Source organism: Somniosus microcephalus, chromosome 5, assembly GCF_052327205.1.
Source record: "Somniosus microcephalus isolate GS21.2 chromosome 5, FLI_Smic_1.0, whole genome shotgun sequence".
Taxonomy (NCBI): Eukaryota; Metazoa; Chordata; class Chondrichthyes; order Squaliformes; family Somniosidae; genus Somniosus; species Somniosus microcephalus.
In genome coordinates, this window is record NC_140991.1 from 99,220,100 (window position 1) to 99,238,683 (window position 18,584).

General features: G+C 46.3%; 1 protein-coding gene across 2 annotated transcripts in view; it reads right to left on the bottom strand.

Annotated features, from left to right (window-relative positions):
• The window catches only part of oxnad1 (oxidoreductase NAD-binding domain containing 1), a 54,830-nt gene that overhangs the window by 18,726 nt on the left and 17,520 nt on the right, over nt 1–18,584 (bottom strand). For both annotated transcript variants that reach the window (XM_085988027.1, XM_085988026.1), the window contains exons 3-4: nt 16,123–16,229; nt 348–489 (exon numbers count right to left, since the gene is read on the bottom strand). In XM_085988027.1, coding sequence (XP_085844153.1) covers nt 348–489; nt 16,123–16,229 — 249 coding nt within the window. The remainder of the gene's footprint in view (nt 1–347; nt 490–16,122; nt 16,230–18,584) is intronic.

Genomic DNA, 18,584 nt, shown 5'->3' on the forward strand with positions numbered 1-18,584 from the left:
TGGGCACTAAATGCTGGCCTTGCCAGCGACCCTCATAACCTGTGAATGAATACATTTTTTTAAATTTTTTTTTTTTTTTTTTTTAAGATAAGCAGCACCAATCAGACGATCACTTTCAGTGACAAATGTAAATGCAGTCTTAAAACCAGAAATTATAGTGGTAATTTCTTTAATAGACAAAGCTCTGCCATCATTTAACAATACAGCATTTATAAAGTAACAAACACCCTTTAATAAAAACAAGTACATCACTGAACACTGCATTGACATAATTGGTTTTCATTCACTGATGTTGGATTATTATTTCTTTTGAAAATATTGGGAAATTAAAACATTTATTTGGTTACCTGAGTATGAATCCAGTGGGCAGGAGGATGTTTGCTGTATTTTACTGCCAATTCCAATACACGCTCCCTTTCCAATAGCCCCGGACTTGAACAGATAGAAAAGCCACCGACTTTAGATGTGCCAGGGATAAAGAAGTCTACCCTTTAATTTAAGAAAAGTACAACCACTTTAAATAAAAAGATTACACCAAAAGGCATCAACTGACTAAAACAGTTCGATTAGGATGGTTTTACTTGTGGCGGAAATTTTCTGAAACTAGTACTTTTTTGAATTCTGAATCGCACGTCAGACAAAAGTGCATGCTTAGTAACCAATGGAAACCATTCCCTCACACCAACATTTATGCCAGTTACAATTATTTAATCTACAATGTTTTGGAGACAGCAATAACAGTCAGACGTGGTACTTCCCATTTTGAAGACAGCTGCTCAACTCTGAAAGCTTATGAGCTTCCGTGAGATCTTCCAGCACCAAAACAGACCTGCCGAAAGACTCCCCAGTCCTTCAGTATCCAGCAGACAGCTGTCAACCACTCTCACTGTGGTGTAACCAGCCAGTATAACTCGGTGATGTCACTTTACGCTGCTCCTCAAATAGGAAAGGTACTGTACCAGAACATACAAAAGTGAGATAATGCAGCTCAGTCATGCATGACATTCTTCATATTCAGCTCAAACAAGAGCAGGGAGGGGTTAAGAGAGGAGCTTACAAGTTAGTGAGTTTAGAAAAAAGAAATCCAACTGAAAAATACTGGGTTTTTCCAGTTGAACCAACTTTATAGTTTAACACCACATTCAATTTGTGCAGATGTACAAATTTCCATGCTCTTCTTTAACACTGTTGGTCTTGCAAGCCAGAGAGTGATATTTGGAGAGGTACTGTGCAGAAACAAAATTACATTTGTGACTGATTAGGGAGCTGGTGTCTGACCCTTTCTTGTGCAAGACGACCAGTGTAGTACTAAGGGCTAAAACTTCGATAACACCTGAAAATGGGTGCAGGGATCGCAATGCATGAGCAGCATGCGCCCATTGAAAGTAATTCAGGCAGCACATGACATTCATGCTGGCTGCTAATTACCATGACTGATGCACACAGCCCAGTGCTGAGTGCTCAGCAGGGGGCCAAAGTTTGTGCGATTCTACCTCTATTTAAAGCTAGCCTCCACTTTTAAAGGCAGTCTGCACCTCTTAAAGGTCGGGTGCATTCAGCATCTGCTGGAAGTGCTCGTCAAGGCAACTGTCACTCAGCAATAGTTAAACAGGGCAGAGAAAGGGCACCAAGGTTCTCAGACGCAGCATTAGAGGCCTTACTGCAGAGGGTAGAAAGGAGGAGACAGGTCTTCTACTGGCAGGGGGCCATCCAGACAGTCAGAAGGCAGTGGGAGCAGATAGCTGAAGCAGTCACTGCCAGCAGTCTTGTGCAGAGGACCTGGATCCAGTGCCGAAAGAAGTTTAATGACCTCACGAGTGGTCAAGGTCAGTGAATGCATCTTCCAAAGCTATCTCCCACCAACTGCACCAGTAGCCTCACACACTGCTCAATGCACCACACTCCCACTCATCTACCCAGCCAGTGCAGGAAGAACAAGAGGAGTGTGCTGGAGAAGAGACACCGTCACTCGAGATCTCACTCTCCGGCACCAGCTCAGAAACTGGCACTGCGTGTAATTTATAGGGTAGTATAGAGGCAGGATCTGCACGAGGTGAGTCACCAGGCACAAGTGGCCTGCTACCAGGGCAGGGGGAAAAAGGGTAGCGCTGGTGCTAGCGCCCGAGGGCGAGGCCGAACACGAGGACTCAGATGAGGGCTTCGATGGGGCAGCCTACAGAAGAAGGATGATCGGGCTGCACACAGAAATGCTTGGTGCATTGGCAGGCCTGCCAGAGAGCCAGTTGTCACCATCAAGGAGCATGGAGGAATCCAGCACCAACCTTGCACATGGATTTCCAGGATGGAAGTGAACTCCATTAGCTCACTTGTGGACCAAGCCATGATGCAGGGTGTGATAGGCAATGTCTCAGCTTCCATTACAGCACAAGCGGAAGCAACCCAATGCCCGAGTGCTGCAGTGGAAGCTCAGACTTACGTCATGCAAGCTCAGCTTGCTGCCACGCAAGCTCAGATTGCTCTCACGTAGGCTCAGCTTGTTGCCACGCAAGCTGAGACTGCTGCCATCATGGCTGCGTTTACCAGTGTGGAAAGGGGTGTCACAGCAATCTGTCCTCCAACTGATTACGAGGATTGGAGAGGCACTACCCCGGGGGTGTGCCGGTGGCTCCGTGGAGCATGCATCTGCTGTCCTCTCAGGATGGCAGCATTTGTACTTCCACCACTGCCACTCCGCCAGTGCCCTTGCCAGTCAGCCAGCCAGCCCAGACTGCTGCCGCCCATGCCGAGGTGGAGCAGTCTACAGCCGGGCCTTCTAGGCCCAGAGCTGCTCGAGTTGTCCTGCAAGGTCATCTGCAGTCTCCCCCACTGAAAGTCAGCAGCCTTCCACCAGCCGTGCTGCAGCCACTGGTGTAGCACTTCGTAGGAGAACTAGGACAGGCAAAGGCACATGGAAGATAGGCACTAAGGCAATACACAATGGTGATTAGTTAACTTTGTTATGTAGTATTGGATTGTATGATTTACAAATGTGGTTTGGAATGTTTGTTTTGTGGTGGCTTTCATTTCAACATTGTGGCCAAGAAGATGCTGTGATGTTCCATAACAGAGGGATGGGAAGGTGGGGAAGTGTTGAGCAATGGGGATCTGGGGTTTTATTTAGGGGAACCGGAGACTGATATAGAGCTCACTGACAGCCCATCTGGAATGTGGATGTGCAGGCTGCCTCCTCCCTTCCTCCTCCTCCTGAGGTGGTCCTGGAACTCGTGGTGGCAAGGACTGCACTCTCATGATGACCAAGTTGTGGTGGATGCAGCAGACCACCATGAATTGGGACACCCGCAAGTACTGGAGGGCTCCTCCCACGTGGTCAAGACAGCAGAACCGTTGCAACCTGACGGTCTGCTCGATGACATAACTCGTGGCAGCACGGCTCTCATTATGAGTGCTGGCCACCAGTGGTGGGGTTGTGGAGGGGAGTAAGCAGCCAGATGCAGAGCGGATAGCCCTTGTAGCCGAGCAGCCATCCTCGGGTTCAACATGGTGGCTGGAAGATTGATGGCACTGTGGATTGGCGCAGGATGAATGCATCATGACTGCTGCCTGGATACCTGGCATTCACCAGCATAATGTGCTGGGCGCGGTTGCACACCAACTGCACATTAAGTGAGTGGAACCCTTTGCGGTTACGGACCATCTCACCAGAGATACCGCGCCTGCAAAACCACGTGTGCGCAGTTGATGGCACCCTGCACCATGGGGAAGCCAGATATCCTGGCAAAGCCACATGCATGCTCCTCCTGCTTCTCTCTGTTTGGAGAGAAGACAATGAAGTTCCCTCTCCTAGCGTATGAAGCCTCTGACCTCCCGGATGCATGCGATGGACGGCAAACTGAATCATAGAATGGTTACAGCACAGGAGGAGGCCATTCGGCCTGTTGAGCCTATGCCGGCTCTCTGCAAGAGCACTTCAGCTAGTCCCATTCTTCTGCCCTTTCCCCGCAGCCCTGCAAATGTTTTCCCTCAGGTACTTATCCAATTCCCTTTTGAAAGCCACGATCGAGTCTGCCTCCACCACCATTTCAGGCAGTGCATTCCAGATCCTAATCACTCGCTGCATAAGAGTTTTTCTTCATGTCGCCTTTGGTTCTTCTGCCAATCACCTTAAATCTGTGTCCTCTGGTTCTCTACCCTTCCGCCAATGGGAATGGTTCCTCTTTATCTACTCTGTCTAGACCCATGATTTTGAATACCTATCTCAAATCACCTCTCAACCTTCTCTGCTCCAAGGACAACAACCCCAGCTTCTCCAGTCTATCCACAGAACAGAAGTCCCTCATCCCTGGAATCATTCTCGTAAATCTTTTCTGCACCCTCTCCAAGGCCTTCACATCCTTCCTAAAGTGCGGTGCCCAGAATTGGACACAGTATTGAGGCCGAACCAGTGTTTTATAAAGGTCCATCATAACTTCCTTGCTTTTGTACTCTATGCCTTTATTTATGAAGCCCAGTATCCCATATGGTTTTTAACCGCTTTCTCAACCTGCCCTGTCACCTTCAACAATTTGTGCACATATACCCCCAGGTCTCTCGGTTCATGCACCCACTTTAGGATTGTACCCTTTAGTTTATATTGCCTCTCCTTGTTCTTCCTACCAAAATGTATCACTTTGCACTTTTCTGCGTTAAATTTCTTCTGCCACGTGTCCGCCCATTTCACCAGCCTATCTATGTCTTCTTGAAGTCCATCACTATCATCCTCACTGTTCACTACACCTCCAAGTTTAGTGTCATCCAAGTCATTAATATATATCAAGAAAAGCAGTGGTCCTAGTACCGACCCCTGGGGAACACCACTGTATACCTTCCTCCAGTCTGAAAAACAACCGTTCACCACCACTCTGTTTCCTGTCACTTAGCCAATTTCGTATCCATGCTGCCACTGTCACTTTTATTCCACAGGCTTCAACTTTGCTGGTAAGCCTATTATGTGGCACTTTATCAAATGCCTTTTGGAAGTCCATATACACGACAACAACCGCATTGCCCTCATCAAAAAACTCAATTAAGTTAGTTAATTTGCCTTTAACAAATCCGTGCTGGCTTTCCTTAATTAATCCACACTTTCTCCCTGATTATCGTTTCCAAACGCTTCCCCATTACTGAGGTTAAACTGACTGGCCTGCAGTTGCTGGCTTTATCCTTATACCCTTTTTTGAACAAGGGCACAGGTAGACTATCCTTTATCCGAAAACCTCGGGACCAGCCGTGTTTCGGTTTTAGGAAAATTTCGGTTTTCGGAAGGTGCGCGAAAACACTTCGGTTTTCAGAGGTAATTCGGTTTTCGGGAGTGCGGATAAAGGATACACTATCCCTTATCCGAAAATAACGACTATAAATACTGTAGTTACAGGGATAAATACTGTAGTACAGTTTATTTGTAAGGAAAACAGTCAGTAAAACTTCAAACATGTACAGGTACAAACTAAGCTAAATACCTGTACATAAACATGCAATAAAGGTACATTACATCTGGCTTGAGGATCTTGGAGAAGATGGTACATCAGTGTTGTCATCATTGTCATCAGGTTGGAGTTGGACATCTGAAGATGGGCCAGGAACAGGATTCTCAAGTGATGAAGCATGACTACGACAGACGGCCTTTTTAAAGACTTCTTCCAGTATCATCTGTCTCATTAACATTGGTTTCTGTCTAAGCAGTCTCTCTTTAATTGAGTAAACTTGCATAATCTCTTGCTCACTGATAAATGCACGTTTTTCAAGGCCAGCAATTAACTGATCACACATTGTCACCATATCGTCTATGGGGATTTTTTCACCTGTGTTCACAATGTCATCATCATCACTACTGTCCTCATGCTTGTCTTTATTTAACACCATTTCAGCAATTTCCCCATCACTCAACGAATTCACAACAGGTGCATCATTGTCAATGTTCAGCACTTCTTCGATGTCAGCTTCCTCTAACGTATTTACACTTTCGGATGATAAACCTTTGGCGTAAGTGAGGAGGTTTGATATCATCATCTTCTCCTGACTGACAGGAAATCCTTCAAACTTGTCATCTGCAGGTCCATCTTCATGAAACATCGTTGAAGGCCAAAGTCTGTGCCAAGCATTTTTTAATGTTGGTTTGTCAACATCGTTCCAAGCATTAGCAACTGCATAAATGGCATCCTTAACATTGAATTCTTTCAGGAAGCTTTGGATTCCTTCGCCTCTGTTGATTGCATCAAGCATAGAGTTCAAAAAAACATCTTTATACTTGCTCTTCATGGAGCGTAAAATTCCTTGGTCACAAGGCTGTATTAAAGATGTCACATTAGGGGGAAAGTTAATGCCGAAAACATAACTTTTCACAAGAAGTTCAGGAGGGGGATGTGCGGAGCAGTTGTCCAGCAACAATAAAATTTTGCAGTTTTCTTCCAGTCCAACTTGCCTGCAATGAGCTCGTGTCGCTGGTACGAAGTGGTTATTGAACCAGTGAGAAAATATTCCTCTGGTTACCCATGCTTTCCTGCTCGCATAATAATGCACAGGTAAATTGCATACACCTTTCAAACATCTCGGATGTTGGCTTTTTCCCAATCACTACCAACTTTAACTTGTGTGCCTGCAGCATTGGCACACCCAAGAACAGTCAACCTGTCCTTAGCATCCTTAAAACCTGCTGGTGCACTCTCATCAGCCGTTGCTAATGTTTTTCTAGGAACGTAGCGCCAGAACAGAGCTGTTTCATCAGCATTGTAAATTTGTTCAGGACCGAGGTTTTCATCCGATATTATTTTTGCAAACTCATCTATGTAATTTTCAGCTGCTTCATGATCAGCAGAAGCTTTTTCACCACAGATTTTCAGATATCTTATACCATGACGCTTCTTAAATTTATGCAGCCAACCTTCTGAATATTCACACTCAACTTCAATGTTCAGTTCTTCATGGTATATTCTAGCTTGCTTCATGACCATCAAACCAGTCAGTGGCACACGTTCACCTCTGCGTTGTCGAATCCACTCAATCAGCACACGGTCAAGATCTTCATTTTTTGCCCTATGCAATGTTTTCCTAATTTTCATTAGTTTATGGTCATCACTGTCAGTGTAAAATTTCAACAACTTGTCTTTCTGTTTCTTTAAGTCATATACGGTGGTACTTCCCACACCATATTCTTCAGTAAGATGTCACACAGACACACCACGATCAAGCTTCTGCAATAACTCCACTTTCTGCGATATCGATAATGAGCGACGCTTCCTTCTCTGCTTCTCACTGTTACCCATTGGGGTATCTGCAGCTCTTTTTAGCATTTTCACAAATTGTTAAAAGCCTGCAAATATCTAAGAGAGCTGCAAATATCTAAGAGAGCTGCAAATATCTAAGAGAGCTGCAAATATCTAAGAGCAGGAAATAGCAGCAAATATCTAAGAGAGCAGCAAATATCACACAGAGCAGCATAACACCTGCGTGGGTCAAGCATCGGCAGCGTCGGGTCATGCTATGCGCCACTTTCGGCTTTCAGAGGTTTTCTGGTTTCTGATGTGTGGATAAAGGATGGTACACTATCTCTTATCCGAAATTGGGTGGGGTTCGGCGGGGGTGGGGGGCGGCGGGGGTCGTGGTCGTGCGCATTTCGGTTTTCAGAAGTCATGCTTTGCTCCACTTTCGGCTTTCAGAGGTTTTCTGGTTTCGGATGTGCGGATAAAGATTTCGGTTTTCAGAAGTGCGGAAAAATGCTACACTATCCCTTATCCGGCTAGGCCTGTAAGTCGTGCGCCACTCTGGTCATGTCGTGCGCACGACTTACGCTGACCGAAAAAACCTTCGGTTTTTAGAGGGTTTCGGTTTTCGGAAGTCCGGATAAAGGGTAGTCTACCTGTATAACATTTGCAATTCCCTAGTCCTCTGGCACCACCCCCGTATCCAAGGAGGATTGGAAGATTATGGCGAGTACCTCCGCGATTTCTTCCTTCACCTCCCTCAGCATCCTAGGATGCATCCCATCCGGTCCTGGTGACTTAACTTTTAAGTTCAGACTGCCTTTCTAGTACCTCCTCTATCAATTTTTATCTCATCCAATAACTCCACTGCCTCCTCTTTCACTATGACTTTGGCAGCATCTTCTTCCTTGAAGACAGATGCAAAGTACACATTTAGTACTTCAGCCATGCCCATTTGCCTCCATGCGTAAGGTTCCTTTTTGGTCCCTAATCGGCCCCACCCCTCCTCTTGCTACCCGTTTACTATTTATATGCCTATAGAAGACTTTTGATTTCCCTTTTATGTTAGCTGCCAATCTATTCTCATACTCTCTTTGCCCCTCTTATTTTCTTTTTCACTTATCCCCTGAACTTTCTATATTCAGCCTAATTCTCATTTGTAATCTCAACCTGACATCTGTCATATGCACCCTTTTTCTGCTTCATCTTACTCTCCATCTCTTTTGTCATCCAGGGAGCTCTGGTTTTAGTTGCCCTACTTTTCCCCCCTTGTGGAAATGTACCTCGACTGTACCTGAACCATTTCCTCTTTAAAGGCAGCCTATTGTTCGATTACAGTTTTGCCTGCCAACCTTTGGTTCCAAGTTACCTGGGCCAGATCCGTTCTCAACCCACTGAAATTTGCCTTCCTCCAATTAAGTATTTTAAACTCTAGATTGCTCCCTATCTTTTTCCACAGCTAATCTAAACCTTATGATACTATGATCACTGTTCCCTAAATTTTTCCCTACTGATACTTGCTCCACTTGACCCACCTCATTCCCAGAACCAGATCTAGCAATGCCTCCTTCTTTGTTGGGCCAGAAGTGTACTGATCAAGAAAGTTCTCCTGAACACACACTTCAGAAATTCTTCCCCATCTCTGCCCTTTACACTATTATCCCAGTCTATATTAGTATAATTGAAGTCCCCCATTATTACTACTCTATAGTTCTTGCACCTCTCATTTCCCTGCAAATTGATTTCTCTATATCTTTCCCACTAGTTGGTGGTCTATAGAATACACCTAGTAATGTAATGATACCACTATTATTTATTAACTCCAATCAAATAGATTGTCCTTGACCCCTCCAGCACATCCTCTCTCTCCAGCACCAACATTCTCCTTAACTAATACTACTACCCCATCTCCTTTCTTTCCTTCCTTCCCTATCTTTCCTGAACACCTCGGCCTAGAAATTGGGTTGGGGCGCCAAAGTCGCCTGAGCGCAGGATTTAGCGCAGCAATCGGAGTAATACCGATCGCCAGAAATTCAGTTTCAGTGCCCCTCGAGGGACACGGGGCGAGGCTCGAGGCGCTCCGCGTCCCTCTTAGGGCGCTGAAACTGATTATCGCAGCGCAACGTGCCGCAGCGCCACACGCTGCGGTACTGCAGGTCTTCCTCCCACTGTTAAGGGGGAGGCGCCTGCAACAGCACGATCCCCGCTCGCGAGTGTCGGCAAATGAGCCCGGCACCAAGGAGAAGTGCCAGGCTCTCGGGAAACAGCCGGCAATGCCGCGGGGGGGGGGGGGGGGGGGGGTTAGGAGGCCGGGGACGGAGGTGCTGGCAAGCGGCCGCCAAAAAAGCGGCCGCCCCGCACCTCCACCTTAATTTGTGCCGCTGCCGGCACAGTAAGGCCCCCCGTGAACCGGGCGCGGGTAGCGCCGCTACCAAATATCGCGAACGGGGCACGAATGGGGAGCTGCGCACACCGATGACTTCATCGGTGGTGGCGCAGCGCAACAGGCTAACGCCACCATTAGCGCCCCTCCTGAATATCGTGGGAGGCGCAGCCAGTGGCGCTACAGCCACTGCCTGCCTCTTTAGGAGCCAACAGGTGGCGCTACTCAACCAATTTCTCCCCCCTCATATCCAGGAATATTTAAAACCCAATCCTGCCCTTTTGAGAGACAGTTATCGCCACATCATATTCCCATGTGGCTATTTGTGCCTACAGCTCACCAACCTTATTTACCACGCTTCGTGCATTGACACACATGCACTGTAAACCTGTCTTCGACCTTCTTGCATTCTCTCTTAATCTGACTCCACCTAATACCTTACGATTTCTTACTCTAGTGCTATCTGTCTCTCCCCATTATTTGTGCACTTTGTTTCTCCTTTCTAATGCTACAGCCTGGTGCCCATCCTCCTGCCAAATTAGTTTAAACCCTCCCCAACAGCACTAGCAACCCCCCCCCGCCGTGAACATTGGTTCCGGCTCTGTTGAGGTGCAACCTGTCTGGCCTGTAGAGGTCCCACCTCCCCCAGAACCGGTCCCAATGTCTCAGAAATCTGAAGCCCTCCCTCCTGCACCATCTCTCCAGCCACGCATTCATCTGCTCTATCCTCCTATTTCTATACTCACTAGCTTGTGGCACAGGGAGTAATCCAGAGATTACTGCCTTTGAGGTCCTACTTTTTAATCTCTTTCCTAGCTCCCTAAAATCTGCCTGCAGGACCTCATTTCTTTTTTCTACCTATATCGTTGGTACCGATATGGACCATGACCTCTGGCTGTTCACCCTCCCCCCTCAGAATGTTCTTCAGCCGCTCAGTGACATTTGACCCTGGCACCATACCATCCTGGAATCACATCTGCGGCTGCAGAAACGCCTGTCTGTTCCCCTAACTATCGAATCCCCTACCACTATTGCCTTCCCGATCTTCCTCCTGCCCCACCCTGTACAGCTAAGCCACCCGTGGTGCCATGGACTGGACACTGTGTACTCCCCAGAGGAACCATCGCCCTCACCAGTACTGGTTGGAGAGCAAGATGCAATCAGGGGGCTCCTGCACTACCTGTCTGGTCCTCCTTGTCTATCTGGTGGTCACCCATTCCCTCTCTACCTACATACCGTTACGCTGCAGGGTGACCACCTCCTGAAACGTGCTATCCACGTAGCGCTCAGCCTCACAGATGCACCGCAGTGATGCCAGCTGCTGCTCAAGCCCCGAAACCCGGAGCTCGAGCTCCTCCAGCTGATGACACTTCCTGAACACGTGGTTGTCCAGGACACGGGAAGCTTCCTGGATTTCCCACATGGCACAGGATGTGCATTCCGCAGGACTGAGGTGCCCTGCCATGCCTCTATTTATTCGACTATTAATTAACTTACAGAAATAAACTTAAGACTAAGTCTTAAAAGTCTGGCCTACCTTTATCTCCGGCAGCTTCTCTCACTCTCTTAGTTAAAGTCTTCATTCACACGATTGTTTATAGTTATGTTAATTAGTTTATCTAATTAAGTTAGAGAAAATAAAACGCTAATACTCACCCACCAATCACCTACCTGCAGCCCTGTGATGTCACTCCTTGATTTTGCAGTTCTTTTGGAAGTCACTGGATTTGTATTGGCCTCCTCCACTGCTGCAGACTCCTTCCAGGTCCGCGCTGTCCTCGGGTCCAGCTCTAAGTACTGCTGCCTCTGCTGCCAGCTTCTTTTAGGTCAGAGATGTTTGCTATATCACCTGTTACAGCCTGGAAAGATCCGCTGGCGAAAAAATTCAGGGCCACGGTCACCTTGAGGGCCACTGGCAGCGCCGTCTTTACCCTGCTGAGGCTGCAGGTCTGGTTCTAAGAGGTGGCAGAGTTTTGTGACCACCTCCTTCGTGAAGTGGAGCCGTCGAACACACTGCTCCTGGTTTAGGTGCAGATTGGAGAAGTGCTCCCTGAAGACCCCAGGTGGGTAAGGCTTCCTGCTGAGAGCCCTCCTCCCCTTGCTCCATCCCCGTCATGCTGCAGCAACTAGAGCCCCCATGACTGGGAGCAAGTGGTATATTCAGAGGCCTTCCAGTAGCAGCTAACGCTTTCTCTACATTCAGCAGCACTCCCTGCATACAACTCTTCTTCTTAGACAGTCCCTCGGAACCGAGGCTGACTTGCTTCCACATTAAAAATGAGTTCGCAGGTGACTGATTAGTCCAATACGGGACCTACAGTCTCTGTCACAGGTGGGGCAGACGGTGGTTGAAGGGGTGGGTGGGGTGCTTGGGTTGATGTGCGCTCCTTGCGCTTGGCTTCCGGCAAAGAGGCTCGAGGTGTTCGGCGCCTTCCCGGATCCTTCTCCTCCACTTTGTGCGGTCTTGGGCCAGGGATTCCCAGGTGTTGGTGGGGATGCTACACTTTTTCAAGGAGGCTTTGAGGGTGTCCTTGAAGCGTTTCCTCTGCCCACCTGGGGCTCTCTTGCCGTGCCGGAGCTGGGAGTAGAGCGCTTGTTTTGGGAGTCTCGTATTGGGCATGCGGACAATGTGACCCATCCATCGGAGCTGATCGAGCGTGGTCAAAGCTTCGATGCTGGCCTGAGCAAGAACACAGACGTTGGTGCGGCTATCCTGCCAATGGATACTAACAACTTTTGAAATCTCTTCTAGCAACCCAGTACTTCTACAAACTCTGCCACGAGCCAGTACAAAAGCAATCAGCAACTTGCCTGCAAATTGGATGAATTCCTTTAAGTAGCGTTGGTGGGGGGTCCCTCATGCAGCTGAACGCACGCTCAGCTGTGCTTGTTTAGGAGAAGGCGTTGAATGGAGCAGTGATGTAGAAAATGGCAGGTCGTGTGTCAAATCAGCGTTACACGCTACTGACATCACGATCTGCCTACTCTGCAGACTACTGGCGCAAGCAAGTTCCACCCGTGCTATCGCACTCATCAATTGGGCAAACAGCGCAGAATGTGCCGCAAGTGGGGTGGGGGGGGGGCGGGGCGAGTAATTTTTTTAAATGACCAAAACAACAAGGTTGAATTTCACAGCCTATATATTTTCATAGTACTCTAGTGTAAACAAATCTGGTTGCTAAAGGAGGATCATTGATAATACAGTAAAAGGAAAAAGGTTCGTGGAGGGGTATGGCAAAAATCTAACAATTGATAGATCATAGATGAAATTAATTGTCAAAATCTTTTGAATGGTTCCAAAGAAACCAAAAACAAAATTAATCTGATGAATGATGACGGTGAAAACAAAAGTAAATTGGCAATATAGATAGTATGCTCAATTTTGAAGAATGGTGAAGCAGCATCACTAATACAATTTTAAACCAAGAAAATAAAATGGACAATACTTCCAAACAATTAACAAACTAGTGGGAGCACAGGTGGAGCCCGAGACCTGCCCCAGTGCATTAAGAGATGGTGAGCGGGTACATAGAGGGGTGCAGTGAAAGGGTGGAAGGGGGAGTGGACAGCAGCAAAAGAAAGGGTGAGTGAAAGGTATTGATGGGGAGAGGAGGGAAAGAGGAAAATGGAGGTATTGATGGGGAGAGGAGGGAAAGAGGAAAATGGATGGCAATGAAGGGAAAGGAAATAGATGGCAATAGAGTGAAGGGGGAAAGAATGGTAATGAAGGAAAAACGCAAAGGGACAGAAGCTTGGAGCGACGTTTTAAAACTTGGAGTGTCAGCTTTAACCGAGAGGGAGTGGGGGAGGAGAATACCAGCATGAACTTTGGGAAGAGGGAAGAATGATAGTTTGAACGGGGGAGTAGAGGAAGTATACCAGCTTAAGTGAGTTAGACATGAGAGAAGAGAAGAGTGCCAAGTCGAATTTACAGGGCAGAGGAAGAATGCCAATATGAACTAGAAGGGTTAGAGGAGATGGGAGTATCTCTTTGAAAGGGTGGGAAGTTGGATGGGGTACAACGTCTATGAACTTGGACCAGAGGGCTGGAATGCCTTTGCGATCCGGGACAGTGGCGATGGTAGATGTGTTAGAGTAGATGTAGAGGTAACATTTGGATAACTGATGGTCTGGTTGGTCTGCTGAAAATACAAATGTCACTTTTTTGGAGCAAAAGTCTATTAATTGTGAAATGTAAAAGCGTTTAAAAATTGAAAATTTGGCAGGAAAGCATGCCCAGGATCTCCTAGAAATGCATCACCAATTTTGTACCTTCAACATTTGAATTTTCTCTTCGGGCTATCATATATTTTCCTCCAATACAAGGGAAGGAATATCGTGTATAATGACTGCTTAAGTTACAAGGCCCATGTAACTACTTGTTCTCCCATGTCAGAGCTGGGGGTGGCGCAGCTTTTTTTAACCTGATCAGCTTCTGCTAATTTTCTATATTGACACCTACGTTCCTGTTTGCAAATAATTCAGGTCTCAGATCCCAGCTATAGTTCGATATTAGTTGCTGTGCATATGGACTGTTACATTTCCACTGAAAATATTTTCCCCTCAATATCTTACATTTCTATAGCACTCCTCAAAACAGGGGCATCTCAGAGCAATTTACAGGGCAACAAGTAGACATTGAGTAGAGTGAAGAAAGGGAAGGAGCAAAAGTACAGCCATAGGGAAGGGAAGAGAAGGAAATAACAGCAGAGATGCTGAATGAGGGATTTCCACAAGGCAGGGTCACAGCAGCTGAAACAGCAGATATCACTGGAGTGAAGGGAGCAGCAAACAAGAAATATTTTGGTATTGGAGGCTGTACACTGGGAAAACACCTGGGGAGATTGTGGAGGATGGGGTTTGGGGAGAGGTAGGAAAGAGATCATGGAGGGGTTTGATGGAGAATCTGGGACACGTGAAGTAGTAGAGCTTGGCAAAAATTATGATGCTCGAGATGTCGACCTTAGTACAGGTGAGAACATGGGCTGCAGCACTCTGGATGAATTGTAGTTTATAGATGGTGAAAATGGGTAAGGAGAAGATAAAGTAAAGTAAAGTCCAGCCTATAGTTAATAAAGGTATAGATTAGGGTTTCAACAGCAGAGGGGGACAACCAGGAGTAGAGGTGAGAAATGTTGGAGGTGAAAAAAAAGAGATTGGATGTGGGAAGGAAGGTGAGCTCAGAGTCAAACAGTTCCTGCAAGTCTGGGCTTAGCCTGAGGTAGCAACCGAGCAGATTAACGGCGCTAACTTCAGTTATGTATACGTAGGTGTTTGTGGAAGCTGAAAGATGACTTTAGTTTTCTTTGGCTCAGCTTATTTCTCATTTTGTAAAAACTTGACTTTTTCCAACTGACATTAGTGCTATTATTGGCAAACATTCTAGAGCCTTATTTCCATTCTCCAACCTGATTTTGCATTGGTTGGGGGAGGGGGACAGAAGGGGGCCACCCCAACTACAACAGTTCATAAACATTGCAAAGAAATGCAACTACTATTTTGATCAAATTAATATTATGAGCCTTGTCAAAATACTATGTTACAGTGGATCAAAGCTTACTTTTTTTTTTATTTGTTAATGGGATCTGGGCATCACTGGCAAGGCCAGCATTTATTGCCCATCCCTAGTTGCCTTTGAGAAGGTGGTGGTGAGCCGCCGCCTTGAACTGCTGCAGTCCGTGTGAAGGTACCTCCACAGGGCTGTTAGGGTGGGAGTTCCAGGATTTTGACCCAGTGACGATGAAGGATCGGCGATATACTTCCACATCAGGATGGTGTGTGACTTGGAGGGGAACTTGGAGGTGGAGGTGTACCCATGTGCCTGCTACCTTTGTCCTTCTAGGTGGTAGAGGTCGCGGGTTTGTGAGGTGTTGCTGAAAAAGCCTTGGCGAGTTGCTGCAGTGCATCTTGTAGATGGTACACACTGCAGCCACGGTACGCCGGTGATGGAGGGAGTGAATGTTTAAGGTGGTGGATGGGGTGCCAATCAAACGGGCTGCTTTGTCCTGGATGTTGAGCTTCTTGAGTGTTGTTGGAGCTGCACGCATCCAGGCAAGAGGAGAGTATTCCATCACACTCCTTACTTGTGCCTTGTAGATGGTAGAAAGGTTTTGGGGAGTCAGGAGGTGAGACACTCACCACAGAATACCTAGCCTCTGACCTGCTCTTGTTGCCACAGTATGTGTGTGGCTGGTCCAGTTAAGCTTCTGGTCAATGGTGACCTCCAGGATGTTGATGGTGGGGGATTCAGCGATGGTAATGCCGTTGAATGTCATGGGGCGGTGGTTAGACTCTCGTTTGTTGGAGATAGACTGCTCAGGCCAACATCACAACTGCATTTTTTTTTTAAATAAGCATTTTTTTAAAGTAATATTTACCTACTTAAGTCAGCACCCAGATGTTCACACACCAGTAGCTCTAGTACATAGTGTTGGAGGAGCATGACATTGAAGCTAAATGTATTTTGAACTCCTAAAGAATTCACATTGTACAAGAATTACTAATTAAAATATATAGTCTTCTAATGTTGAATTGAAGATTTACCACTGTCCTGCTTTGAAGGCAAAATCTTTGTTCATCACAACGAGGCGTAGTCTTTTAACTGTTTCAGATTCATGAACTATTCCACAGACTGTTGCTTGAGCAATCATCTAAATTAAATAAAAGAAAGTTTATTGTACTGACAATCAAAATTAATTAGTAGCAGGTTTCATCTGTTTTTGTATGTAACCTGCATTATTCCTACTTTTAAAAAAACCTCTCTATATGCAGACTCCAGTTAATGTAACGTATAGATAAATATTCCATACTGAATTAGACATTCCACCTATGCTTAGAAATTGCCCAACCCCAAAACAAAACCAACATAACATGTCCAGCGAGATCAGCTTGCATGCTTTAAGCAATTTCTCTTACAATAACACAAGAAAATGTCATCTTATTCTGTTCACAATAGTTAACCATATTTACAAATTTAAAGGAATATACAGTATTTCACAGCTAGATGCCAGTCAATATTACAAAAGCAGTACTCCTTTGCTTTACACATTCCCTAAATGCATCAGCCCATACAATACACATTTTCAAGTTAGCAAAGCTACTCCTTCTGACTATTTGTACTACCTCATCAAAAATTTCCAGTCTAATTTGTTTCAGATTTGATCAGGGTAACCAATTTATCACTTATATAAATGTAATTTTTTTTTTTTTTTATATAGCATCTTTCATGTCCTGATGACACCCAGCTCTACCTCACTACCACTTCTCTTGACCCCTCCACGGTCTCTAAATTGTCAGACTGCTTGTCAGACATCCAGTTCTGGATGAGCAGAAATTTTCTCCAATTAAATATTGGGACGACTGAAGCCATTGTTTTCGGTCCCCGCCACAAACTCCGATCCCTAGCCACTGACTCCATCCCTCTCCCTAACATCTGTCTGAGGCTGAACCACACTTCGCAAACTTGGGGTCATATTTGACCCCGAAATGAGCTTCCGACCATATATACGCGGCATAACTAAGACCGCCTATTTCCACCTCCGTAACATCGCCCGTCTCTGCCCTTGCCTCAGCTCATCCGCTGCTAAAACCCTCATCCATGCCTTTGTTACCACTAGACTTGACTATTCCAACTCACTCCTGACTGGCCTCCCACATTCTATCCTACATAAACTGGAGGTCATCCAAAACTCGGCTGCCCGTGTCCTAAATTGCACCAAGTCCTGTTCACCCATCACCCCTGTACTTGCTGACCTACACTGGCTCCCGGTTAAGCAACACCCCGATTTCAAAATTCTCATCCTTGTTTTAAATCCCTCCATGGCCTCGCCCCTCCCGATCTCTAATCTCCTTCAGCCCCACAAACCCACCCCCCGCTTGAGATATCTGCGCTCCTCTAATTCTGCCCTTGAGCATGTCTGATCATAATCGCTCAACCATTGGTGGCCGTGCTTTCTATTGTCTAGGCCCCAAGCTCTGGAATTCCCTGCCTAAACCTCTCCGCCCCTCTCTCCTTCAAACCTACCTCTTTGACCAAGCTTTTGGTCACCTGCTCTAATTTCTCCTCATGTAGCTCGGTGTCAAATTGTTTATCTTATAATACTCCTGTGAAGCGCCTTGGGACGTTTTACTACGTTAAAGGCACTGTATAAATACAAGTTGTTGTTGTCCTCAAAAAATCAGTGCTTCATAATCAGCAAATTACTTTAAGTGTAGTCACTACTGTCATCTTCTCCCTCAAAAGATGCATCCTTGACCCCTCTGTTCTCACTAACTGTTCCACATCTCCAACATCCTTTTCTCCAGTTCTTGACTATGTTGGTCTCCCAAATTAGTGCCCATCATTCCCAAAACTTCCAGTTTGAATCTCTCCAAATTAGGTTTCTGCCCCTCCAATAGCACCACAAACACCCTAATTAAAGTAACAAATGACATTCTCTATGAATGGTGCATTATCACCACTCATTCTCAACCCCTCTGCAGTCTGACACTCCTATAAACACTTCTCTATCCAGTTCTGTGGGACTGCCCTCGCATGGTTCCACTCGTACTTAACTGACTGTAGCCAAAGTATCTCTAGCAATGATTTCTCCTTTCAGTACCACACCCTTATCTCCAGTTATCCAAACATCCAGCTTTGGCCCCTTCTTCTTCCTCATCGACATGCTATACCCTTGGTGACAATCTACAGACGTGGGTTAGCTTCCATACGTACGCTAATAACACAGTTCTACCTCTCTACCACCTTCCTCGAGCCTTCCACTGCCTCTCCGAGTAAGATTGCTTGTTTAACATCCAGTGTTGGAGGAGGTGTAATATTGTCCAACTAAGCATTGCCATCATCTGTGGGCCATTGCCACAAAATCCGTAATTTGTTGTCAGCGGCGAATCAAAGACATTCGCCGCTGGCCCAGAGGTAAGCTTCCCACAAAGATCTGGCGATTTCCATGGCGAGAAGTTCGGCTTTTCCAACGTTCGGTTGAGATCAGTGTAAGTTAATGGGGAAT